Source organism: Sarcophilus harrisii, chromosome 4, assembly GCF_902635505.1.
Source record: "Sarcophilus harrisii chromosome 4, mSarHar1.11, whole genome shotgun sequence".
Lineage (NCBI taxonomy): Eukaryota > Metazoa > Chordata > Mammalia > Dasyuromorphia > Dasyuridae > Sarcophilus > Sarcophilus harrisii.
Window position 1 is genome coordinate 229,318,142 of NC_045429.1, and position 26,610 is coordinate 229,344,751.

General features: G+C 31.5%; 1 protein-coding gene across 4 annotated transcripts in view; it reads left to right on the forward strand.

The window, feature by feature from the left end:
• The window catches only part of PHIP (pleckstrin homology domain interacting protein), a 171,570-nt gene that overhangs the window by 68,662 nt on the left and 76,298 nt on the right, over positions 1 to 26,610 (forward strand). For all 4 annotated transcript variants that reach the window (XM_031964603.1, XM_031964604.1, XM_031964602.1 and 1 more), the window contains 5 exons: positions 238 to 336; positions 1,284 to 1,437; positions 2,379 to 2,513; positions 21,064 to 21,192; positions 23,656 to 23,881. In XM_031964603.1, the coding sequence (XP_031820463.1) occupies positions 238 to 336; positions 1,284 to 1,437; positions 2,379 to 2,513; positions 21,064 to 21,192; positions 23,656 to 23,881 (743 nt within the window). The remainder of the gene's footprint in view (positions 1 to 237; positions 337 to 1,283; positions 1,438 to 2,378; positions 2,514 to 21,063; positions 21,193 to 23,655; positions 23,882 to 26,610) is intronic.

Consider the following 26,610-nt stretch of genomic DNA (forward strand, 5'->3'; position numbering starts at 1 on the left):
CTTGTTTGTTTATTTATTTATTTATTTATTTTTAGTGCATTCACTGATGCTACCAGCAAATTCACATTAAAAATTAGGAAAGCAAATGCTGAATATCAATAGTTCTTTAAAATTTAGGGAATCATTTTTAAGAATACTTTTTTAATGTAGAATTATAAATGTTAGTATATTAAGGGGCATGTTTGAAGAATAGAGGTCAGGAAAATAAAAGTTATTTTGTTTCTTTCCTGTAACTAGATTTGTAAGTGGGAGTCGTGATGGAACAGCTCGAATTTGGCATTTTAAGAGAAAAGAATGGAAGAGTATTTTGTTAGATATGGCTACTCGTCCAGCAGGGTAAGATCAAATTTTAAAAATTGCTTAGATATAGATCATTCAAATATATATATTAGTGGTTATAGTAGATTTCATGTACAAGGCTAGATTGATGCAAGAAAAACCTTGGTGAATTAGAGTTGGTGAAAAGTGGTATGGAATCAAGACACTTAGAGCATAATGAAAATTTTTACTTAGAAATTAGATAACCACTTATTGGTAGTATAGTAGGGATTCTTGATCAGGTGTTTATATGATGAAGAGATAGGTAAGTATTTCTTTCAATAGAACACTGAGACTGAAGTCAAGAAGACTTGATTTCAAATATAGCTCCAGGTACTTAATACCTATAGGACACTGGGCATGTCACCTAATCTTTGTTTACCTTAATCCACTGGAGAAGGAAATGGCAAACGCCAGTATCTTTGTCTAGAAAACCTCATGGACAGTATGGTCCGCAGGATCATAAAGGCTCAGAGTGACCGAACAGTATCATCATTTGATGAAGTGGAGAGAAAACTGCATCTGAATTTAAGGACTGGGTTTGAATCTCAGCTTTGCCATTTACTAATATTACTAAATGACTTAACTTTCCTTAAAATTGGAAGATCTGATGGATTGATGTTTCAGATCTCTTCTAGTTCTGAAACTTGGAACTAGTGACCTCAGTGCTACATATTTAATAAAATTTCAAATCTTTAAGTGGGAGTGGGAAATGGCAGGGAAGGTAGACAAGTCATTTTCCTCTGGGTTATAAAAGTTATAAAAGTCAGTGGTAGAACTGAACTATGATTCTACTTTTCTGAGTTTAAATCCCACTAGCTATTTTTCTTCAAAATTATTACTATTAAGTAATAGTGTTCATTTTTGTTAATAACAAATAATAAAACTTATTCAGATTTTTGTGGTACCACCGTTTTACCTAATGCAAAAACATTTGGTCAAAATAATGTTTTTATTACTTTCAGACAAAACATGCAAGGGGTAGAAGATAAAATCACAAAATTGAAAGTAACTATGGTAGCATGGGACCGTCATGACAACACTGTTATAACTGCTGTTAATAATATGACCTTAAAAGTCTGGAATTCTTATACTGGTCAACTTATTCATGTACTCATGGTAAGAAAAATCTTCCAGTTTTTATTTGGTAGATTTTAGATAACAGATAACTATTAGGTTAGCTTATTATTGAGCTAACTTCAAAATGATATTTGCTTGGAAATGTATAACAAGGGAACAAAGTAATTGTAGAAATAAACACTTGTCATTTTACCCTGATCTTGTGAAGAAAATTCCTAAGCAACTAGTTTAAGTACAGTGTTCTCAGGGGATTTGAAATTTTGAAGGCAGTAAAATAAATAATCCTTTTCTGATGTGATACTGTCATTTCCAGCTGTTTGTTGATTTGGAAATAATCCCCTGCATGAAAGATGTCAAACATGGCATCCATACCATTCCCAAATGTGACTAAACCCAATTAAAATGTAACTAGGAAATATTTAACAAAATAAAAATATAATAAAATAGATACTGTAAATCTGCAGTTTTCTAAGTTAATAGATTTGTGGCTATAGGGATCTTATGTATGAATAGTTTAGTGGCTACTGTTTGTATTTGAGTTTGACATTTCTGCCCTTTATTACTATGTGATACTTGACTTCTAGGCATTTATATTGTCCTAGCTTAGTTTTGATTCTAATTTTAGTGCCTTCCCTCTATTAATTATTTCTTTTTTATCCTGCATATAGCTTGCTTTGTGTGCATATGTATATTTTTGAATGTTGTCTCCTCCATTAAATTGTAATTTCTTTAAGGGCAAGAACTGTCTTTTGTCTCTTTTTGTATTCCCAGGACTTAGCATGGTGCCTGGTACCCAGTAAATATTTATTGAAACTGGGGCATAGATTGCTAGATAGCATAGTATTTGAGATATTTTGCCAGGTAAATTTGAAAAAAATTTATTGAAGTAAAGTCATTTCCAGATGTGGTCTATAATATTTGCTATATTAGTGTTGTATTATTAGTTTTCTGTGGTTTTAACATGAAAATACATTTTTCAGGGCCATGAAGATGAAGTATTTGTTCTTGAACCACACCCATTTGATCCTAGAGTTCTTTTTTCTGCTGGCCATGATGGAAATGTGATAGTGTGGGACCTTGCTAGAGGAGTCAAAATTCGTTCTTATTTCAACATGGTAATTGTCTATGCCTCACATTTTTACATATGTATATAAATGCATATATCCTATTTAAGATTTCAGTATTTCCTAACTACTGGCATTCTACATAGTGCAAAAGAAGTTCATTTTAAATTGGACCTTTTAAAAAATAAACTTTTAGACTACAATATTTTTGAGGTATTTCAAATAACTTTTACAATATACATGTTATAAATACTGGTCATAAAGATTTTTTCCTGGAGTGTTTTGACTCCATAATTTTTGCTTTAACATTTTCCACTTCAATAACTAAAGATGTTTACTTTCATCTTACACTGAAAACTTTCTGGTGGAAAACTTGAAATCTTTGTGTGGCAAATTTATTTATTCAAAGCATTTTGTACTATGCCTACTTGTGGTTAGTAGTTTAGTTTTCAGTGTTCAGTCAATAAATGTAAACACGTAACTGTGTAAGACATCATTAGTTTCTGGATCTAGAACTCAAAAATGAAATAATTTTTGCCCTCAAGAGCTTACATTTTACTGAATGACAATAATTATAATGTATATATTATTTGAAGTGCACAATATTTTATTTTAGTTTTCTCATAACAACTCTATAAGATAGTTACTACTCTTGTTATTTCCATTTTGTAAATGAGGAAACTGGGGCATTGAAAAGTTTTAAGTGACTTGCCTACACTTAAAAAGGTAGTGAATTTCAACTGTGGGAGACAATCTCTCATCATCTATGCTTCCAAATCCAAAATACAAATCTAGTCTTTAAGGGCTGCTGGCTTCTACTCTTAAAACTATGATCTAAATTAGCTATGTGCACTTAAGCCATATCATTAGAATGCAAGCTCTGGAATGTTCTTACTAAGAAGGAAGAGCTTTTTTAATGGCATTTTGATTATGTCTAATATTCAGTTCAGCTTAATTAAATTCAGAGAGACTTTTCATTAAAAAGGGTGACAATTACTTAGTTGTAGTATTTCTCCATGACTGTTTGCTAAATTTTCAAGGATTTGCAATCTATATCAGTGAGTAGTTTTCACACTGACAAAATCATGGATCACTGAAGTATTAAAGTATGAAACTACATTATGCATATACTCAAGTGCCATCATTGGGGGAGGAAAGGTTTTCTTGAATGTGAGAAAATAGTTTGAAGGGAGAGAGAGAGAGAGAGAGAGAGAGAGAGAGAGAGAGAGAGAGAGAGAGAGAGAGAGTGTGTGTGTGTGTGTGTGTGTGTGTGTGTGTGTCTGAGAGAGAGAGAGAGAGAGAGAGAGACAGAGAGAGAGAGAGAGATATGTAATTGTAGTAAGTACTTATTAGAAACAAGATAACTTAAATTGCACTGTGGATAGAGTGTTAGGACTCATCTTCCTGAGTTTAAATCTGGCCTCAGACACTTAATAGCTGGCCCTGGACAAGTCACTTAATCCACTGGAAAAGAAAATGGCAAACTATTACAATATCTTTGCCAAAAGAAACCCCAAATGGGGTCATGAAGAATCTGACATGACAATAGAATACTTAAAAATTTATATCAAAAATATATATTTTTAATTTTCTGAATATAATCAGTATAAAATCAAATTATGAAAGCTGAAGGACCCATTTATTAATGTGGTACTTTTTGTTATTATTAAAGAATCTGGAATGAAATTTATTCTATTTCAATTTAATTAAAAAATCAGTAGTAGTTTTTGCGGTCATGATTTTGACAAGGCAATATTAAAGAGATAATTACTTTGAAAAATGTTGCATTATTTTCTTATTTTAAATAATAGCTTTTTATTCCCAAAATACTTTTAAAGATTGTTTTCAACAAAAACTTTATTCTTGCAAAAACCTTGTGTTCCAAATTTTTCTCCCTTCCTTCTCTTCACCCCTCTCCCCTAGACAGCACGTAATCCAATATATTTTAAACGTGATAAACAAATTTCTCATGTTTATCAAACTGCACAAGAAAAATCATATCAAAAAGGAATAAAAAGAAAAAAAGGAAGCAAACAACAAAAAAGGATAAATTACTATGTTATGATGTACATTCAGTCCTGTGGTACTTGATTTGAAACCACATTTATGCATAAGTTGTTTTATACTTCAAGCTGAAAGCTTTCCTCACAGGTTTCAGGTTAATTTCTAATTTAAATCTTTGGGACTCCATTTATACATACCTTTATGCAGGAAATCTACATCTCGATATCATGTAAAAGGCATACATTCATTGGGATTATGCCAGATCTTTTCATAGTTTAATCACTTTTTAAAACCTGGTACTTCCTTCTCTAATTTTTCAATTTTAAGAAGTCTTTTCCTTCATTGAAAATGGAGGAAAGTATTTCCTTATAATTCTTAGCTTCATAACAAAGAAAATTATATTAATAACTAAAACAGCATAGTCTAAAGAATGCCTTGTAAGATACTGTAGCCAATATAATAGGCATGATAATTTCATAAAAATAAAGTTTGGCTTGGCTATTTGGGGAAATAGCCCCAATAATAGTTGCCTACCAGTGAATTCTTGTTTGTGACCATTAAACACAATGGACTTATTTCCTGCTGGTGAGATAATAGAAGGTGAAAAAAGTTCTAAGGCATGAAGTTTAATTCATTTTAAAGTGAAAGTGTGGTTATACCTTAATGCTCATATAAATGATAAGGTTTGAATCAGATACCCATTTTCAAACTAATGTTATTACCCTTTTTAGAAGACTATTAAATACACGTTATGGGTTTTTACCCTCAACTGTACAAGGAAGTCTCTACCCTATTTTTGTTTCTCATCGATGGCCTCAACTAGAACAATACTATTATCTAATGATTTTTCTCCCCACTTTTCCTTTGTCCAAACAGCCACTAAATTGGTATACATAAAACATTTGATTATGTTATTCCTCTGCTCCAAAATTTTTCACAGCTATCTATTACCTCTAGGATAAAATACAAATTGATTGGCCTGTCATTTAAACTCTTCAGTATCTGGTTCTCTACTTTCCAGACTTACTTTACACTGTTTATCTCTGTATACTTCCTTGTTCATCAGTCTGGCTCAAAATCTCCTTATATATGATGATTTAATCTCTAATATAGCTTGCCTTTCCAAATGAGCACTTATATATGAAATCTACTTCATCTTCAGCAACTCCTTGTAGGATTCCAACCTTCTTTCAAAACAAAGAACAGGTGTCAGTCATCTCCTTAGAAAAATTTTTCATCAGCCTCTCTGTAAGAACACACTCTAGAATTAAGAGGTCCTGATTGTAGCCTTTTTTACCATCTGTGTGGCTCTTCCAGAACTTCAGTTTTCTTACCTATAAAATGAGGTTGTTGAACTAGGCAACCTCTGAGATTACTTTCAGCTCTAGATTATCCTATCTATGTTCTATCTCCCCATCAGCTCATCGAGGGCTGAAATGGTTTTTATTCTTTTTTCTCCCTTCAGCATCTATCACACAGTAAACACTTAAATGTTTCTTAAGTTAAATGCGATTGCACTCATAAGTTAACACATGTCAACTTAACAATAATGTGTTTCTAGCTTAACTTTGGATGCTAGTAGAGTTAAGTGTTAGAATACTTATGGTCATATCCAAACAGTACCCTCACTAGGATTCCTCTCTTGCTACTACTCATCTCTCTGAACCCCAGATCCTCATCTTCCAAATTCAGCTTTTTTCATTTGTAGAATGCGAATAATAATAATTGTATTACATTATGGAATAAACATAAAGATAAAATGAAATAATATACATAGTCTTTTTTGCATGCCTTAAAGTAGTGTGCAATGATGGTTCTTATTCCTAGAGAGAGCATAAATGGAAACCTCATTATAATAATGAAATAATAGGAGAGATATATAATAATTCCTATAAAGCTTTAATCTATTTCCTAAATCACACATATGAAAATGGGTTTTCTAGAGATAAATTATTCTTTAGTCTTTCTGTTATATCTCATTAATTCATATAAATAAAATGATATAAAAGTGGTAGTCCAAACAGTAAATAGATATACAATTTTTGTGGCATCAGTTTACAAAAGGAAATATATGCATTATATGTGAGATAGGTATTTGTGTGTACATGTAGATTATAATCTTTAAAAATGTGATCAAAAAATACAAGCTAAAAGTGTCTCTTTGCCCTTAAACGTTTATCCATCCTTGTCCTAAATGTTTTTTTAAATAAGTGCATAGAAATATATTTGTAAACCTAATCTAATTGTTACATTATTTTTTTATTCTGCTCTTTGTCTTCTTGGTTTTCTTTTGTTTACTTCAACAGGTAGAAATTTGTAAGTGTTTTTTTTTCAAACTGAATATTTACTGTTTAAATACTTACAAAGATGCATTAGTTGATTCTTTCACAAGACAATTGCCTCCCTGTTTTTTAATAATAAATCAAGACCTCTTTGGGTTTTTCCAGTAATATTATTGTAGCATAATATACAAAAAGGGGCCCCACATGTGCCATGTCTCCCTAGAAGGCAGTGGGCTAAATGTAGAGCTTTGTGCCTTCTTTTTCTTCTACTTATTATATACATTAGCAGAGTTCTCCTTGTATTTATTTTAATGACATAGTAGAGGAAACCTTCATGAAAATACAATAAACAAGTAGTCAATATTTATAAGGACTTAAAAATATCTCATTTTATCCTCACAACCATCAGGGAAACATAATATTGTTATACCCATTTTATAGATGATAAAATACAGCAGATACAGGTTAATTGATTTGTCCAGCATCGCATGTCCAGTAAGTATCTGAAGCTGTATTTGAGCTCAAATTTTCCTTATTCCTGTCTCGGCTCTCCATCTACTGTTTTTAGCCAGTTGCACAGTTTAAAAAGAGAGAAAAAAAGGTATTGCTGTATTGAGGGTATTTAATTAAGCCCACCTCTCTTGATTGACCCTCTGTGTGGCAAAAAGAAGAAAGGCTCATAATTTTCCTCCTATGAAGTAAGAAAGTCATACTAATATCCTACCTTATAAATTTCCCACAATATATTAAAGTAATATTAAATTAAAGTATGAATATATATGCAACACACACTTATATATTTACTTATTTCTTTCTGGGCCTGTCACAAAGATTTTACCAGGGAGAGAACTAGGATAAATGTATATACATACTTATGTATGTATGTATATAAACATGTGCAGTTGACTGATGATACTGATATCAGATTATGCCATAAGGAATATATTAAACCTATTTTTAAATTAGATAAAATTTTTTAGCATTCTCTATCCTTAAAATTTCTGTTTCTCATAAGAAAAAAAATGGTAGGGGAAAATTACCATGTTTTATAAAATGAAGAGGTTGAATTGGATGAACTTGAAAGCTCTTTCTAATTCTGATTCTGTGAATCTATTTAATAAGTAAAAAACAAAGAAGGTCATCACCAAAAGGTATCTGTATCAGTGTGGGGTAGAGGAGGGTGGAGTGAGAGGGAAGACTTCCATATTGAAATTATAGATTTATGAACTATTGAAGTATTTTTAAAAAGTAGGTTTTAGCACTCACAGCCACTTATTTAGTAAAATGGAGATATGTTTATTTTCTATGAGGGTGATTTTAGTTAGGACCTGCTTTAGCTAGAAACATTTTTAGAAGATAAATTCTCTTCCCAAATTTGAGCCCTAGAAATCTATTCTTTTACCTTTTTTGCTGCCTTTCTATCCCCATTCATTCTCTCAGCTTATTTTACCACTTTTTATAAAGGGCAAGTAAGATACTAAAACAATCAGTTAAAATACTTAAAAATTTGATAAAATTTTTTGCCAGCAGAAGAAAGATTTTTTTCTTGTTCTTTGTCCATTACCGTCATTGCCATTCATCAACATTTAATATTGATAAGTATTATGCTTTATTTTTAGTCCTGAATGTATTATGCCATTTAATAGCTATTGGCAAATAGTTTGGAATATTTAGTAAAAATTTCTTCTAAAACAAATTTTAGTCAAATCACTTTTTAAAATATCTTCTTGAAAACCAATATAGAGAAATATGTGAATTGTGACTTTAAAATACCAAAAGGTATTTTTATGATTCTTAGTTCTGATGCTATTTTTGTGACACTGACCAAGACACATTACTTCCTTTTGAATAACAGAACAAAGGATTATGTGAAGTAGTTTTTCAAATATTAAAGTTCTATATAAATGATTTAATATTATCATTTTGATATTAGAATTTACTTTAAAAAAAGTTTACTATGGAGGGAAAAATCCTTGTTTCCTACTTTTAGAGGTTCATCTCTTGTGTAATAATTCCTGTGTATAAGTTACAAAAAAGAATTGATAGTTATTAATGAAAGTAATGAATGAAACCATTCAAATACTCTGGTCCCACTTTATTATATGAATACGTAACCTTAGAATTAAAAACATTTCCCCAATATACTAGTCTAACTATTCGAATTTTAGTTATATTTGAACTCCTTTGAAGTGACTGGTTTAAAATTAGTATTAATGTAAGATTGTAAGTCCTTTTTTGTGGAACCCTTATGCTCCTGTATTGGCTAACTTTATAACTTTTTGTATTAAATTATATGTATTAAATGTGTCTTTGGAAATTGAATCAGGTCCATTTTCATTGTAGAATTGACATAGTTGCTCTCCTACTAATTTCCACTTCTCTAGATCCAATTCTTTTTCCATAGAGAATCAAGGAGTACAGTTTCTAAAAGTTCAGTGATCTGCTCCCAAATTATAATCAAACCTTGGCTTTTCATAAGTCTGACAATGCTCTCTACACATTTTCTTGAATTGGAAAAGAAGACTGTTTTCTAAACATCTGTCCCATTTTAGCTGAAACATTATTTTAGCTCTTTAACAAAGTTTCCTTGTATAGTTTTGTACTCACCCTAATTTCTGTGTCGAGACTTTCCCTCTGAAATCAGGATCCTGTCTGTTCCACGTTCAGGCGTGAAAAAATAATATTCTTCTCTAAAATATAATGTACTCTGGGAGCAGGTCTCTTGGGGGGCTTCTGGGAACAGTCTTAAGTTTCAGTTCAGCGTAATCACCCCAAATGCAGACAGGTATTAAAGTCCAAATCCTTTGGTGTCGCCTTCAAAGTCTTGTCTCTTTTCCTGGGGTCCGGTTAGCTTTCCTCTCCTTGGTTCCGAGAGCTCCTGCTGCTAGTACTTTGCCTCTGTCAGTTTCAGCCTCCAGCCAGCACAAAGGTGGAAGATGGAATGAATCTGGCTCCTCCTCTGAGAGCTTCTAGTGGGCTTCTCCTCTCTGGCCCTGACAGCTTCTCCTTATATATCTTACACTGAGTATATACCAATCATTATATCACTAGGAAACCATTATTTGTTGTAGGATTAAATCAGTGCTAAACTAGATTTAACCACTGTCTCCTCAATTCCACTTACTTAGCACCTTGTAAGAATCCTAACAGCGGAGGAGAAGATCATGAAATTTCTTTTCTGTCGTACTGTTAACCCTAAAGTATTTCTAGATACTTTCCTCTTAAAATCATGATAGTGATTCTCTCAGTAGTCAATTTGCTCATCTATAAAAATGAGATTGTACTATATTATTTTAAAAGTCATAAACATCTTATGATTCTCTTAAATTGAGAAATTTGTAAAGTATGTTGGCTGCATTAAGATATCTTCTATTATTATGTTTGAGTGTGTCTAAACTAATTTGGTGCATCTTAACCATCTCTCTTCTCTCTCTACCTTTATTATTTTGTATTGAGTTTTATGGATTTAATAAGAAAAATGCAGTTACGCTTTTGGCAGTACTTTAGTGCCTTTCTTTTATTTTTTGTTCTAAGAAAACTGAAAAGTACAGGTTTTGGATATGGGTAGAAGATTTATACTCTAAATAATAATAGTCCACAAAATTTCAGTATATTTAAAAATTAGTGTGCTAGTTATTTACCTAGGAATCAAGTTACATGGGTTTATACTATAACCAGAAGGCATTTTAGTCATGTACCTGTTTGTCAGAGATATTGGACAGTGTTAATATAAGAACACATTTTGAGTCATTAGATAAAGTGGGTTTGATGGTATAAAAATAATATAATTCACTAAATGCTAATATTAGACAATTGTCATGAGCCCATAAAACACATAATATATACTGTAAACTTGTGGGCTAAAAGGTAGAAATAGAAGAGGAAGAGTAGATAAAAGAAAATTATGTCAAGTGAAAACAAACATTTATTAATCCTTTTCTGTGTGCTGAGGTACAAATAAACATCATTGCTTTCACAGAGCTCATAGTCTTAATGGGAGAGGAAACATTTAGAAAATTATGTATAAATAAGATATATATGTATACAAGTTAAATTGGAAATGATCCCAGTAGGAAGGCCTTAGCATTAAACAGGACAACTTTATAGAAATTGAATTTAATTGGAACTTGAAGAAATTTAGTAAAGACAAAAAGACAAAGCAGTGAAAATTCTGGGAGTTGAAAGATGGACTGTCTTGTGCAGGAAACACAAGGAGACCACTAAGCTACTGTCACTGACTTACAGAGGACATGGCAGAAAGGAAATAAGGTATAAGAAGACTGGAGAGTATTAAATTCACAAAGAATTTTGAAACCAGACAATTTTATATTTAATCCACTGGAGTTTATTGAATTGGTAGTAATTAATAATTCTAGGTAGAATTCTAAAATGTTCTCTGGAAGAGAAGCTGTGGGGTGGGGAGAACTGGAAAGAGAGGATATGGATTAGTGAAATGTAAGAAATAAACTTGAGAAGAAAGTAGAGACTTTTTTCTCCTTAGGAAATTCTAGCCTAGCCAGAATATCAAGGAATTGATTATAGACCATCATTTCCCAACCAAGGTGTTTTACAGAACTGTAGTGTTTGACCCTATTTTGTGTCATGAACTCTTTAAAACGTTCTAGTGAAGTCTGTAGGCTCCTTCTTTGAATATTTTTCTATGTTGGAGATAGTAGGCAGGTTAAAAACACTATTTGGCAGAAATTAATCTGTCAAGGTTAATATATTTTAAAAAGTGTAGTACTTTATCAGATGTAGGTTTTGGTTGTTGAAAAGGGATAAGAGTAGAAGGCATACCTGAAAATGAGGGAAGTTTTGATTGAAATGAAAGGTAGAGAGAAAGCTGGAAGAAGAGCTTTGGAGACTAATTTGATCAAGGACTGGTCCTAACTTGTCAAATTGAAGCTGTGTGTTGAGTTGTTTTTGTAACATAACTGCAAAGGCAGTCAGTTCTGTTTCAGATAAAAGACTTTTTTGAAGCATTTACTTTTTTAAAAAAATAGGGCAGGTTGGACTTTTCAGGATTTTCATTCTCAGGAGATTTGTTAATGGAGGTATTACTATATTTTTTTTCCCGTAAGTGTGACTATTATGGAGAGATTTTTTAAAAAATATTATCATTTTTATTCCATTTTCCCAATTACCAATTAGTTTGCTAAGACTAACAAATTTAAAAATCCGTTAGGTAATTTGAGAGACTTGAATCATTAAAAAAAAGAATTTAAATATAGAGAGTGTGTGTGTGTGAGTGTGTGTGTGTGTGTATGGTTGGTTTAGTCATTTCAGTTGTGTCTGACTCTTCTTGACTCTATTTGGAGTTTTCATGACAAAGGTACTGGAGTAATTTGTCATTTTCTTCTCCATTTCATTTTGCAGAAGAGGAAACTTAAGACAGCTAGGGTTAAGTGACTTGCCCAGGATTGCATAGCTAATGTCCAAGGCCAGATTTGAATTCATGATGAGTCTTCTCAACTCCAGCTCTAGCACTCTATCCACTACAACATCTAGCTGCTCTTAAAATATTTGTAGGTAGGTAGGAAGGTAAATATACAAATACACATATGTGTATGTACCTATATATGTATTTGAAGTCAGGTATTTAATTAAATTGCTGCCGTGTGTGTGTGTGTGTGTATGTATGTATTACACATTTTATATATATATATATATATGTATTACACATATTACATTTACTGAATGAACTATATTTCATACATTGATATCATCCTCATATGTATACTAATAAAATTGAAAATAGGGCAGATATAAGTTTTGTGAATGGAAAAAATGAATGTCTTGCCCCAAGATCATATTGTAGATCTCTTATAACATTAAAAAATAGAAGATGGGAATATATCTAGAGTGATAATACAAGCTAGTTTCTAAGAGGACAAGGATTTTTTTCTAAGTCATTGGTCTTAAAATTTGTCCCCGTTTATTTTAAGTTGAAATTGAAAATACTATTTCTCAAAGGTAACATCTAAATCCTCATAAGGGGCAGTAGAATTCTAACATACAGATAATGCTTAGTTTGGTCCTTTTATTCTTTATAATAGTGGCTGTTTGCTTTGTAAATAAGTTTTAAAAACAAAACAAAACCATAATTTAAGAGTTTTGTATCATATCATAGCTGAAGTAGTGGTAAAACTTACTTTAATACTTCAAAAGATCCATGATTCCATTGGTGTTAAGTGGGAAAACAAAAGTTACAAGAGTTCTTTGGGAAGAGTTTAAATTTCTTGATAGGCCATTTTATAGTCATTACTAATATGCAGTAATTAAAATATGGTCTATAGATGTCTCTAAATTCTTATTCTTTTTCATGTGTACTATTACTTATTCCAAAAGTTTATTACTTGCATGTCTAATTTTGGTTTTATAATTATGGACTCGATATACTTGACATGATAAGGGATTTTGCTCAAAGATGGTACTGCTTCATTTTCTTTGTCTCATGGGTGAATTCCAAATAACATTTTTTTTATTTCTTTAGAAAAATATATTTTGAAATTATTTTTTTGCAATTGTTCACTTAACCTTTCTTTTACTTGAGATTATTTTATAAATGTTCCAGTGTCCACTAATCCAGAACAATGAGTTTCTCCTTGCAACGTGTCGATCAAGCAGAGGCTGCCAATCACCACTCAGAATTTTTGCACCTGTACACTTCTGAAATTGCCATGTTCTCCAGTGTGTCCTCTAGTTTAATTTTAAATTTTGGCTACTATACTTTCCTAGATAAAGAAAATAGATGATTAAAATTCCAATATTTAAAGTCATAAGTGCAAGGTTATTATTTTTTCTCTATATTTAGGTAGTTTGGTCTCAGATTGTGAGAGGTCTCTCTGATAGTTCCAAGTCTTTCATCTCATTTCTTATCAGGAAAGGTAAAATTTCTTTTGAACACAAATTTTAGGTTTCTAGTGACATGCTTGGTTTCCAAGGTAATCTAGGTTTGGTACACATAAATCTTTGAGGCCATTAAAACCCCTTGAAATGTTTAGAAAACTGTCTGTTTTTATGGTTTCTCTGCTATATTATTTGACAGCAAATTGTCTTTATTAAATATTTAGTGCTCAGTAGTTATGAGATATCAATACTTAAAAGATATTCAAAATAGATTCCATGGTAAATCATTTGATGAACAGAGTCTTTTAGAAGAATCATATTATGAATTATTTTAGTTATTCTAAGGTATTTATTAAATGACTGGATTGTATTGAGCACTGTGCTAAATGCTAGTGAGAATAATAAAAATGTGTAAAATTAGTGGTCTCTGGGAACATAAGATGATGAAAAATGAAAAAAAAAATAACGAAAGGCATTATCATAATACCAAGTGATTGAAAAAGTAAGTACCAGGAGAGTGTCAAAGAAGAAAAAATCATTTTAGGATACATCCCACTGGTTTTTCAGTATAGTATAGGATTGTATAAAAATGGGTAACTATGGAGGGATAGACATGAAAATGAATAAGTGTGAAATTGAAGTCAGGAGAGTTAGATGGACTGGGATGGAAATTGTGTAGGGGTTTAGTGGAAAATAAAACTAGAAAAAAGATCAGATATTTTTAATAAATCATTGATGGTTGATTAGGGACAGATTTTGGAGGCCTTGAATGTAAAATTAAGAAATTTGATTTGAAACCAGAGGGATATTTAAAGGATTTTTAGATTTTTAACCTGATGATCTAATATTTTAGGGAAATGAATGTAATGGTTTTTAGCTTGGATCAAAAGTGAATGAACTGGAGCAGAAAGGAAGTAAATAAGAATTAGATAATGACTTGTTTGGCAGTCAAAGTCGCAATGAAAAGGAAGTGGAGAATACAAAAGAATTGTAAAGGAAAAATTTATAGAACTTGGTGACTGATTAACATGTTGGGCAAAGAAAGAGTCACTTCTGAAATTTAAACCTCAGTGGAACTTGAACAGTTAAAACTTTTGTTAGCCAAATAGGGAATTCAAGACAAAGGTAATTTGGAAATTTTTAGATGCATGTTCAGTTTAAGGTAATAGGCAGACATGTAATTAGAAATATCTCATTCAGCTCATGATAGCTTGGTAATCAGTCAAGAGGTCAGGACAAGTTATTTTTATTAATAGGTAGTTGAGTTCTTTTTATCTTTGTTGAGTATTAGATTTCTGGCTAATTTTGTATTTTATTTTGAAAACATGCTACAAATAACACAAAATTGTTGGGTATTCCTCATGCATTAGTTTTTGGTTAGAAGGATACCATATTTATATTTTATTGTGGAACATTACTTTTAAAAGAAGTAGATACTAACAAAGTATCCTTAATTTATCAGATGTATCGTCCTACTATGTAAAAATTTATAACATTTTCTTTCTGAAATGCAAACCAATTGTTAATATTTTAAAGAGTAGTTATTTTCTCAGTTTAGTTTTCTATTTGTTTCCTCAGGGTATGCTTTTCTTTTTCTTAATAAAGTTGCAATTTCCTTTGAGAACTTTTAGATTCTTCCTTCATTCCATCCCCGCCCCCAAGCCAAAATAACAGGATTGCATTATTCCCTTGTGAGATAAAGATATTTAAGAATTTTAAGAAAAAGAAAGAGGCAGTACCCTTTGATCTGAAATGGTTTTGTTTTAATAAAAAAATCATTTAAACTATCCCAAATTTCACTTCTCTCTTTTTCAGAATTTCCTAATCCATAATCTTTAGACAAATAGTTTCTTACACTTTAACCCTCTGGCTTTAGATTGTCAGTCTTTTGCTTTATGCTTCATCTTGTTTTTAAATATGTCCAATTTTTTTTTCCCACTTTCACTTGCTTCTCTGAAAATTATCCAATATTTTACTTAGGCTGAATTCATAAGTTTAAGATGTTTTTAGTAGTTTGCATTGTTTTGTTTGTCAAACTCTACAGTTCTGATGAGGTTCAGCACAGGGCAGAGAGCTGTGGGAACCCCTTCTAGTCAGCCCAGGTTCTTCATAAATCGAACCCGAAAAGTTAGACTGACAAAAAGAAGTTTATTTTTGGAACTGAGAAGCCATACTTTGCTAGGAGGACTGACTTCCTTAGTGGCAAAGTCCTGACAGAGAAGTAAAAGTCTAGCAGAGGAATCCTGGCAGAGAGATGAAGTTCCTAGCAGAGAAATCCCGACAGAGGTAGAGGTAAAGAGGGGTGTAGTCCTGTTAGGGAAATGGAGTCTGGCACTAAGAAGAGAATACCTTCTCAGCGGGCAGAGGGTCCTCGAAGGCAGCTGCCAAAGAGAGAGAGGTTCCTTGGCATGATTCCTGCTTTGGCCTCTGCAAAGAAGTGTACCAAGTTGCCCTCTTTTTATAAGGAATTTGAAATTTTGGCTAGAGGCTGGGTGCAGCTTGAGTTGAAATCATAGTGAAATCTTCATGAATAGAAATTTTCCAATTGAATGAGTGTCCCTGGACTAATCTCCAACTCAATAAAGGATGTAATCAGTAGTGAGTGTTATCAATGAGTGGGGGAAGGGATGCTGGTCTCCTCCAGGATAACAGAATGAAACTACTTAACTTGATTCCCTAGGGCGGGTCTCAGGGGAGAGCTTCTCCTAGGGTTCAAGGAGTTTCTCAAGCATTCCCCCCAAAGTCTGAAAGAGAGGCAGTTTCAGGATTCCCCACCATCAGTTCCATTGAAATTCTGTTTCCAAGCTTTATCTTGGGATCATCTTTATTTTTAATTTTTAAAAATGTGAATCTCTATATTCTTCATTAAAGCTATTTCTAATTTTCTTCAGAATTCTTCCCTTTCTTTGAATTTCTACTTAAAGTTAATATTTATGTTTACAAACTTGTCTTATTTTTTTTTTTTTTGCAAAATCCCTTTTCTCATCTATTAAAAGTTTTTTCCATCATTTTATCACAGTATTTATTCCTTTTCTTTCATATGGATAATGTTTTCTTCTAAAGGATTCTGTTATAGTACTACTTCTCTTTGAGATTTATCATATCTTAGTTTAATTGAATTCCCTTTACTCTTAGCTTTTTATTATGGAAGGGATGTAGAGGAGAGTATCTTTTTACATGTGATCCTTATATAAAAATCTGTAAAACAGCATACAAAAATATTTTAAACTTTTAGAAGCTGGAAGTAGATAATTAAAATTTGCTTTGAGAAATATTACATAGCAGAATGTAAATATCTGCCTTTCTAGCTTGTGCCACTACAATAATTTATAAATTTTTCAATGCCTTTTTTTTTTGAGAATTCACTCTACCCATTATATAAAAATGATTCAACCCCAAGTTGAGTAAATTTATGATGAGATGCAAATGATGAGGCTAGTGGTAGTGGAGAGATGTGAGAATTGGGGTGGGGAATCTCCTCTGATTGGCTGCAGGTCCAATGCTAAAGAATTTGCAAACCCGAAATCTGAGTGACAGAAAAGGGAAATTTATTGTTTACTAAGAAGTTCTCTTAGTGGGCAAAACTCCTCATTAGGAATTTGGTGAAGGTGTGTTAACAGATCCCTGGTTGTATGGATAAATGTTGGCCTGGGGCTGGGAGCTGTCTGTACTAATCAGTAGAGGACCATCAGACAGATCTCCAATTGAATAAAATCCCTTAACTGGGAGTTTGAAGACTTTTTTTCCAGAGTCTGGGAACTCCCTGAAGGGGATCTGGGCCACCCTCAAAAGATCTCAGTTTCAGTGGAGAGTCATTTGACCTAGATCTCTGATTGAATGAAGCCACTTAACTTGGGAAGGAGGGTGTTTCTGGGGAGAGCTTGAGACCCAAGTCACCCTTCTTTTACAGATTAAAGGGGACACAGTTTCAGGGTTCACTCCATCATTTACTTTAATGTAACAATGATTTTTTTTTTAAAAAGCAATATATCTGATTTTTGAAATGAGATAGCATCGATGAAAGAGCCAAAGTGGCTGAATGTTAATTTTTTAGGGAAGGAAAAATCCTACTACGGGGTAATCAGAAAATCCTATTACCTTTAAATTAGCCCTCGTGGTATATCAACTGTGCTTCAAAGAAAAATTGATTTCCTAATAAAATGACTTCCTAATTATATAAATAATAAATGTAACTTTGAAAATGATACAAAATCTTAAGCAGATGCTTCAAAGCAATTTCAAATAATACTTATTCCATCCAGTTAAACTTACTGTAGATTTTCCCTCCTTAGCACTACTCTCCTAACACCTCTCCCCATCCCCATCCTCTCCAGTAAGCACTTAATTTGTGCTATCTTTTCTTAGCAAACGAAGGTCACTTTTGTGTTAGGCATAAAATTACACCAAGATACTGGAATGAATCAAGTTAGAATGTTTAGGTGATGATCCCAAGACGAAGAATAAGTTCATTTTTGTTACAGTCTTTTAAAAGTTCTGTCACATCCAACTTCCATTAAATTTGAAGAAATTTTTAATTCATTTCATTATCATTGATATTTTGTTAAAACAATGAAAAGACCATTTTATCAATATATTAAACATTTTTACCACTGTATGAAAGATAGTGGTACTTAATGAATATTTTCTTTAATTTCCATGTATAGTTGTAATTGTTTTTTTTTAAGATGTCTTAAACATTTTAATATTGAAATACTATTTTCATACTTGATAATAACATTTCTTTTTTTCTAACCTCTAATAACAGTTCAAGAAAAGTATAAATTTTCTGAGATCTGCTAATAAAAAGCCATGAAAACATTGGTATGAATAGACTTAACTTATTTTTTAAAAATATTTTAAAAATATTAAAAATTATATTAAATATATTTTAAAAAACTTTCTGTTATCTGATAGCAAGGATGGTGTTAAGACAGAAAAATAATGTTTGTTGGTAATATAACTGAAGTATTATTCTCAGTTCATTGATGTTTTGTTTTAGTTTATGGAGGAGAGTTCTGCTTAAAAGTTTTTTTTACATGTAAGCAAATTTTTTTTTGGAGGCAAATAATATTTTTTTAATGAGTCCTTCAAGATTATCATGGTATTGCTGAGAATGGCCAAGTTATTCACAATTCTCATTTGTATAATATTGCTATTAATATATACAATGTTCTCCTGGTTCTATTCGCATCATAGAACTTTGTATCAGTTTACATACATCTTTCTAAGTCATTTTCTGAAATTATTCTGCTTGCCATTTCTCATTATACAAAAATATTGCATTACATATACATACCACATCTTGTTCAACCATTTCCTAATTGCCAAACATCTCATTTTTAAATTCTTTGCTAGTATAAAAAGTGATGCCATAAGTAATTCCATACAAAGTTTCTCTTCTTTTTTATTCTCTTCTCTCTTTATTTTTATTACTCTGTCTGTATGCCTTTCTCTCCCCCATTCCCCTCCTCTCTCTCTCTCTTCTCTCTGATACAGAACTAGTAGTGGTATTTTTTTTTAATATTACATTTTTTTATTATAGCGTTTTATATACAAAACATATGCATGGGTACTTTTTCAACATTGGCCCTTGGAAAAACTTCTGTTTCAACTTTTCTCCTCCTTCCCTAGGTAGTCCAATACATGTTAAATATATTAAAGTATATGTATGTGTAAACAAATATTTAACAAACAGTTCAGTTAAGAGTTTTTTTATCAGACTTGAAATTTCTAACCTATAAATAATTTTCAGAATCCTGAGTTCTCTTTGTAGTCTTTACTATCTGATAAATATATATCCTTAATAATCTCTTGTTTGTTTGAATTAATACTCTTTTAAAACCTTAACATGTATTTTGGAATTTACCAGGGGCATTCTTGAAAGAGATATGAAATTTATTTAGCCTATTCTTTATCTTGCTCTCAGCATAACAAAAATGTTTTGCTTGTGCCATATTCTTTTAGTATATCCTACTGTAAGATAGACTTCAAGAAGATACTTTATTTTCTTTGACATATATTTGCATCTTAAAGGAAATCGAACTTCTTTATTTTGTTTTCACTATCATCTCTTTTATTAAACCACTCTTACTTTTGCATTTCTATTTAAACTAATAAAGAATAGCTTGTCTCTTTTCTCTTTTAAATTTTACTTTTTCTTTTTGTTTTCTTCCTTTCAACCTTTGTTTCTTTTTTTTTTTTTTTTTAAGGTGACTTATGTAGGCTTTATTTCTGATTACCTGTTTGATTCCTTAGCTAGAAACCTTTATTCTAGGGCCATAGATCAAAATGTGAAGACAGTGTTTTTGAAAAAAATCGAATTTTGCCTTTTTTCTTTTTAGAATTATAGTTACATAATACAATAAAGTCTGTCTTTATTTTCCTACATTGAGGGAATCTTCATTCTAAGCAACATGTGTTATTCTAAAATTTTAACTCTTACAAGTTTTAATTTCCCAAGATCTCAATAAGATACTGTTATTAAAAATCTGTTTGTTCTGGATAAGTGGATACCGGAACAAAGAAAAGGTAATTCTTACCTGATAATGAGTTTTGTGTTCCGATTCTGCTAATCCAGAAATTTTTACCCTCTTAACTCCCACTTTCTCAATTTATTGGAAATCATTCTTAGTTGATACTGGTTAGGGAGTGACCTCCCTGTTTTAGTTGTTTTCTGCTATTCAGCCTCTACATATGCCAGAGAAAGGGTAGAATTTTTACCTTTTTCAGAACACCGCTAAAGAAGTTTTCGACGGGGAATGTAGTCTGAAGAAGCACTGAGAGCAAAAAAATTCAGAGTGGTGATTGGCCACCTCTGTTTGATTGACAGGTTGCAGGGAGAAACCCATTCCTTCTGGATTAATGGAACTGGAAAACAGAAAACAATTATCAGGTAAACCTTTTTTTTTTTTTTTTTTTTTTTAACCTTTGAAATTCACCTTTTAAAAGATATCAGATTACCCAGTGAATTTTATTCCCAAAACATTGTGAGTAAACTATTTTTACAACTGTGAACCACAGTGTCTAGTGAACATTGACTTCTTTCTGCTTCCTAGAATTTCCAAATCACTACAGTTGCTAGAAGTTTTCAGCCTTGGCAGAAAAGCCAGTGATTTAAAGGAGACAGATTAAATCCCAGAAGCAGTATTTTCAGATCTGTGTTAAAGGTGATGAGTAGAATTCTGTGGGGGGGAGGGAGAGTATTTTTTATTACTGAATTGTTCCAGTTCTATGGCTAAATAGAGTGCTTTGTTTTCCAGAGCTATCAATTTAGCATTTTTTGGTATATGTTCATGTATTTTTAAATGTATTGTTTAAAAGTGAAGTTACTTTCTTAATTGTCTGTTATATATTGTCTGTATGTATATATATATATATATATATAATTTTATCATAAAACTTTATAGCATAGTAACCAGTTTGTTTATTAAAGAACATTTGTTAATTCTCGAATGAATATATTTCAGATTGAAGGCCAAGGACATGGAGCAGTATTTGACTGCAAATGCTCTCCTGATGGTCAGCATTTTGCATGTACAGACTCCCATGGGCATCTTTTAATTTTTGGCTTTGGCTCCAGCAGCAAGTATGACAAGGTAGAGTATGATGTATGATGAACAAAATACATTTTTTCTTTCATGTACTTCATGAATGTTTAGAAGCATAAATATTTCATAGGCAAATTCGGATATATAGAAATGTGGTAAAACCTATAGCATTTATTTTAAATAGTTAATGAGGTGGGTTTTTTTTTGTTTGTTTGTTTGTTAAAGCTTAATTGCTAGCAAAAGATGCTGAGTAATGTCATGTTGAAATTTAGTAGAGCCTTAAGTCATCAAATTCTTCCAGTTTACTTAACAGTGATGATCCTGAACAAGTCACTTAAACTCTTACAAAGTCTTTTTCCTCATCTGTAAAATGGGCATGATAATTAGTTGTTTTTCAATTATGGCTTTACTTTTCATGTGACCCCACTTGGAGTTTTCTTGACAAAGATACTAGAATAGTCTGCTATTTCCTTTTCTGGCTGTTTTTACAGGTGAGAAAACTAAGGCATTCAGGAATTAAGTAACTTTCCCAGGTTCACACAGCTGAGAACAGTCTGAGGCCAGATTTGAACTGGGAAGATGAATCTTCCTGACTCTAGGTCCTTCATTCTATTCATTGTGCCACCTGGGTACTAGAGGGATAGTAAAAGTATGTACTTTATAGGATTGCTTTAAATATCAAATAAAATAATATAGGTATAACACTTTGCAAACCTTAAGTGCTTTATAAGTGTAAACATTTTTGTTACTAATATTTAGAAATTTGGACCTTACAACAGGTAATTTTAAATAAATTTTCCTTGAAATGTTGATTGTATATTAATTTTTAGAAAGGATTTTTGACTATTGACTGCATTTCAGATTTGAGAATAAATGCTTTAAATCATTCTTCCCCAGGGTACTTAATCACCTTTTCCATTTAGTCAATTCATTTTAACAAATCAATGAACATTTATTATATCATCTTCCATTTTAAAATAAGGTTCTGGATATGACACAGGCTTTATTCTCAATCAAATGGAAAAATGAAATTGTATTTAAAAAAAAAGCTAGGATAGCAAGAAAAGCCTTGCAGGGGGAAAATGTCAGGAAATTGAAATATTATTTGAGTTGGACCTTGAAAGAAGGGCTTTTTTTTTTTTTACTTGGGTCTGAGCAAAGACAGAGTAAGGAGAAAAACCGGCCAAGGGGAATTGTTTAATTTATCAGTTAGGAAATATTGAAGTTTTAGAAACAAAAGTGTGATGTCTTTATTTATCACTTACATAAATTTGGAATATTTATTAGGAATCAATATAGAAGATGGGTTGAAGAAAGGGGATAGGTAAGAGTCAGGAAGACCAGTTAGGAATCATGTAGACAAGAGTTCCACATACATAGTAGTCATACCATTCTTATTATCTAGCTATCTTTATATGCTTCTTGATTGAATGATTAAAATTATTTATTAAAGTAGCATATTTGCACATTAGCCATATTCAAAGTTAAATAACATTTTTTGGCATCACAAGAATGTAATGGCCAAATTCTTCAGTTTTAAATTGGCAGCATTGTGGAGTAAATTCTTTGTGTTGTTAGAGAGGACAGTCTGTTTTGAATTTGCATTCTAAGTTATTACTGTTTATATAGTAGTGGAAAGAATGATGGATCTGGTTAACCCCTGAATTTGAATCTTGCCATTACTACTTAGTATCTTTCTGTGACTTTAGGCAAGTCACAAATTTTGCTTTGTTTCTTCGTTTTTTAAATGAAAGTTTTGAGTTAGATGCAGTCTGTAATGACCCTTTCATCTCTAAATATATGATCCTATGAATTCTTAGAGCCTGTTTAAATTAAGATTATTTGTTTTTGTACTCCTTTAAATTATTAAAAATTTTAATTCTTTTTATTTTTTTTCTCTTTTTGATATTTCACTGTTATCTCTTACTTTGACTGCTGCCTCATCTATTTTCTTTAAAAAATATATATATTATTAGCATAGATTAAAGTGTTAACAAAATGATTTATTATAGCATTGGCTTAAGCAAATAAACTAATATGGATAAAATATTTATAATTAAGTTTGACTAACAGATTTAACCTTCATTATGACAAAGTAAAAAATTAATTCAGCTTTGTGAGGAAGAATCTAAAATACTTTTATTTTTGCCTAAAATTAACCTGGATTCATAATTACCCCTAGAAGTGAAAGGTAATAGTTGTTTCATTTAGTTATTTTGTGGAATTTGGATATTCTTTAAGTATTTTGGAGATCTACATATAGATTGTATTTACAATATATTTTATTGACAGAGAGATAGTTAAATATAAAATGTAATTGAAAGTTGAAATATCAAATAATTATGCATAATTTTATAAAATTAGCTAATTTTGCATATTGTAGATGTTTAATAAATGTTTGAATGATTGTAATGCAGGATTCAAGAAAAAAATCATTAAGAAATGAAGCAAAGATCTTCTTTTCCTGCTTTAGTAATCTTTGCTTGCCATTATTGGTTTATGTTTTTGCAGATAGCCGATCAGATGTTCTTTCATAGTGATTATCGGCCTCTAATCCGTGATGCTAACAATTTTGTGTTGGATGAACAAACCCAGCAAGCACCCCATCTCATGCCTCCCCCATTTTTAGTTGATGTTGATGGTAACCCTCATCCATCAAGATATCAGAGATTAGTACCTGGTCGTGAGAACTGTAGAGATGAACAGCTTATTCCTCAGATGGGAGTAACATCCTCAGGTAGGTACATGCTCAATTTGTAAACTAGAATAGTTTTTATTACATATTTTTAATGTATTAATTACATTAATTCAAATTAATTCAGTTTTTTTTTTTTTAACTTAAACTGGTTATCACAGTGGGTATTACATTTTAACATCTTTGGATTATATTTAAGGATATATAATTTGATTAGGAGCAGATTTGAGTAATAATAATTAGTATTAAGATAGTAATCTTGGTTAGTGTCTAGTCATGATGGATAAAATTTTTATAAATTGGAGAAATTCTTAAAATGATTTTTAAAAACATATGAACACATTTGACACAAATAGAAAATTTTAAAACAATGAATCAATTAGAATTCAAAAATGTTTAAAAATGTTTTTGTTATCAATTATCATTTATTAATATAATTACATGTATAGAAATCTTTCCCCCATCTCCCTTTTACTTCTATAAAATGTCTTCTGCTAATGTGAGTCAAAAGCAAGACTTGAATATGTCTTGGTGAAGCTAAGACTATCCTACTATGTTTCTATTCCACTTCTTGTACTGGCTATTTAAAATGTGTTGATCACTTCACCGTGCTTCCATGTTACTTGAGACCATAATTTATAGATGAATTGCTTCCAGCTACAATGAATCACAGATTCAAAATTCTTTAATCTTACTCCCCATCCTTTTATTAAAACTTCTTGAGCTATTTTCAGTCTCTGTAAAATAGGAGAAAGAGTAGCTACCTGGGGTCTTGCTCTTGGCTTGATTTGCCTCCCAACCCCCAGTGATACTTAACATGAATCCTTTTTTTTGCTTTTATAACTGGTTATTATTTCAGACTAACATTTTTCTCCCACTGGTAGGAATACTAAATGGATGGCAAGAATTGTGTGGATATTGTTTATGTATATTATAATAAAGCTTTTAGTAAAGTATCTCTTAATATTCTTGTCGAGAAGATAGAATGACAAAGATTAGACAGTAATACAATTCAGTGCTGATTATTTGGGTAGAATATTTAATAGTTAATAGTTAAAATCATTGTAACAGGTATCCAGGGGTGTATCCCAGGAATTTGTATGCTTGTCCTATGTATTGAACATTTTTATCAATAATTTAGGATAAAGACAAATGTGCTCATAAAATTTGCACACAAAAGATGACAAAAAGTTGGAAAGAATAGCTAACACTTGTCAGAATCCAAAAAGATCATGACAGGTTAGAGTATTGGGATTTTTTTATAAGTGTGAATTAACATCAAGTCTAATACTTGGGCACAGAAATCAGCTTTATGGGAAAGGCATAGTTAGAAAACAATTCTGAAGAAGATCTGGTGATTCTAGGGGACTGCAAATTTAAGTCAGCAGTATGATATGATAGCCAGGAAAACTAATGGGTTCTTGGACTCCATTAAGAATTTCCCAGACCTCATTTAGAGAATCGTGTTCATTTTTGGGCTTAATGATTTTAAGAGGACAGTGGTAAATTGGGAAATAAGTTTAATAAAAACATCAAAAACTTGGAGAAGGTCTTGGGGAGACCAACCAAAATGATAAAGGGCCATGAGTCCATGGCATGAAAAGTGTCTACTCTGTAGTCTGAAGAAGTGAGTAGTTGGGACAATATATGATAGCTGCTTTGAAGTTTTTCTTTGGCTCTAGAGGTCTGAACTAGGAGCAATGGTTGGAAGTTACTAAGAAGCAAATTTAGATTCGGTTTTTTTGGTGGGGAGGGGGTGGCATGCAGGGGAGAATAGTAACTAGAGCTACTAAAAGTGGAATGATTGGCTTAGGAAATCATTGGGATCCCTTTCCTAGAGGTCTTCAAGAAGTGGTTAAATGAAAACCAAGCAGATTTGTTATAGTTTAATAGGGATGCTTTCCTCATGTGGTTTGGACTGGATGGCTGGTGAAGTGCGAATTTAGGAATTTAATACTTTTTAATGTTAGATTTGGGCAATATTTACTAAAGTAGTCTCATTTTGAAAAACATTTTCATAGACATGTATATATGTGTCTATATAGACACACATCTATGTAACTTGAAACTTTGACAATCAGTTGTCAAATTGTCTTATCTACTAGTTAGAAGAACCTTGAGGGCAAGGATGATTATTATTATCCAACTTTATGTCTACAGTGCCTCGAATATAGTAATTGATTAATTTGGTGAGGTTTTTTTAAACTTGAATTTAAGAGAGTCTGCATGAAGAATATCATGTATTTGGCTTTAAAATATTAGAACTTTTAAAAAATATATAGTCTCAATTTTTTTTTTCCAGTTAACTATTTTTTCTCCTTTTCCCTCTTCCAACTTATTTAACAAATTAAAAAAGAAAACTCCATTAAAAAATATACATGGCCCAGCAAAACAAATTCCCAAATAGGTCATAGCCAAAAAATACTTCTACATCTAAACTGGACTCTATCATCTCTCTTTCCATTTGACAGTAGCGTATTAACAATAGTCTTTTGGTCTTCTCAATGTGGATTATCTTTGTAATGAGAATTGTCAAGTATTCCAGAATGTGTTTTTCCCCATTTAAAAAAAATTTTTATACTGACATTATTGTATAAATGTTTTGGTTTTGCTCATTCCCTTTTAAAATGAAGTCTATTCCATTATATTCGTATATCATTATTTGTTAAATCATTTCCCAATAGATGATCACCTCCTTAGTTTGCAGTTCTTTGCTAATACAAAAAGTTTTTCATAAATATTTTTCTATATGTTAACATTTTTTGTCTTTA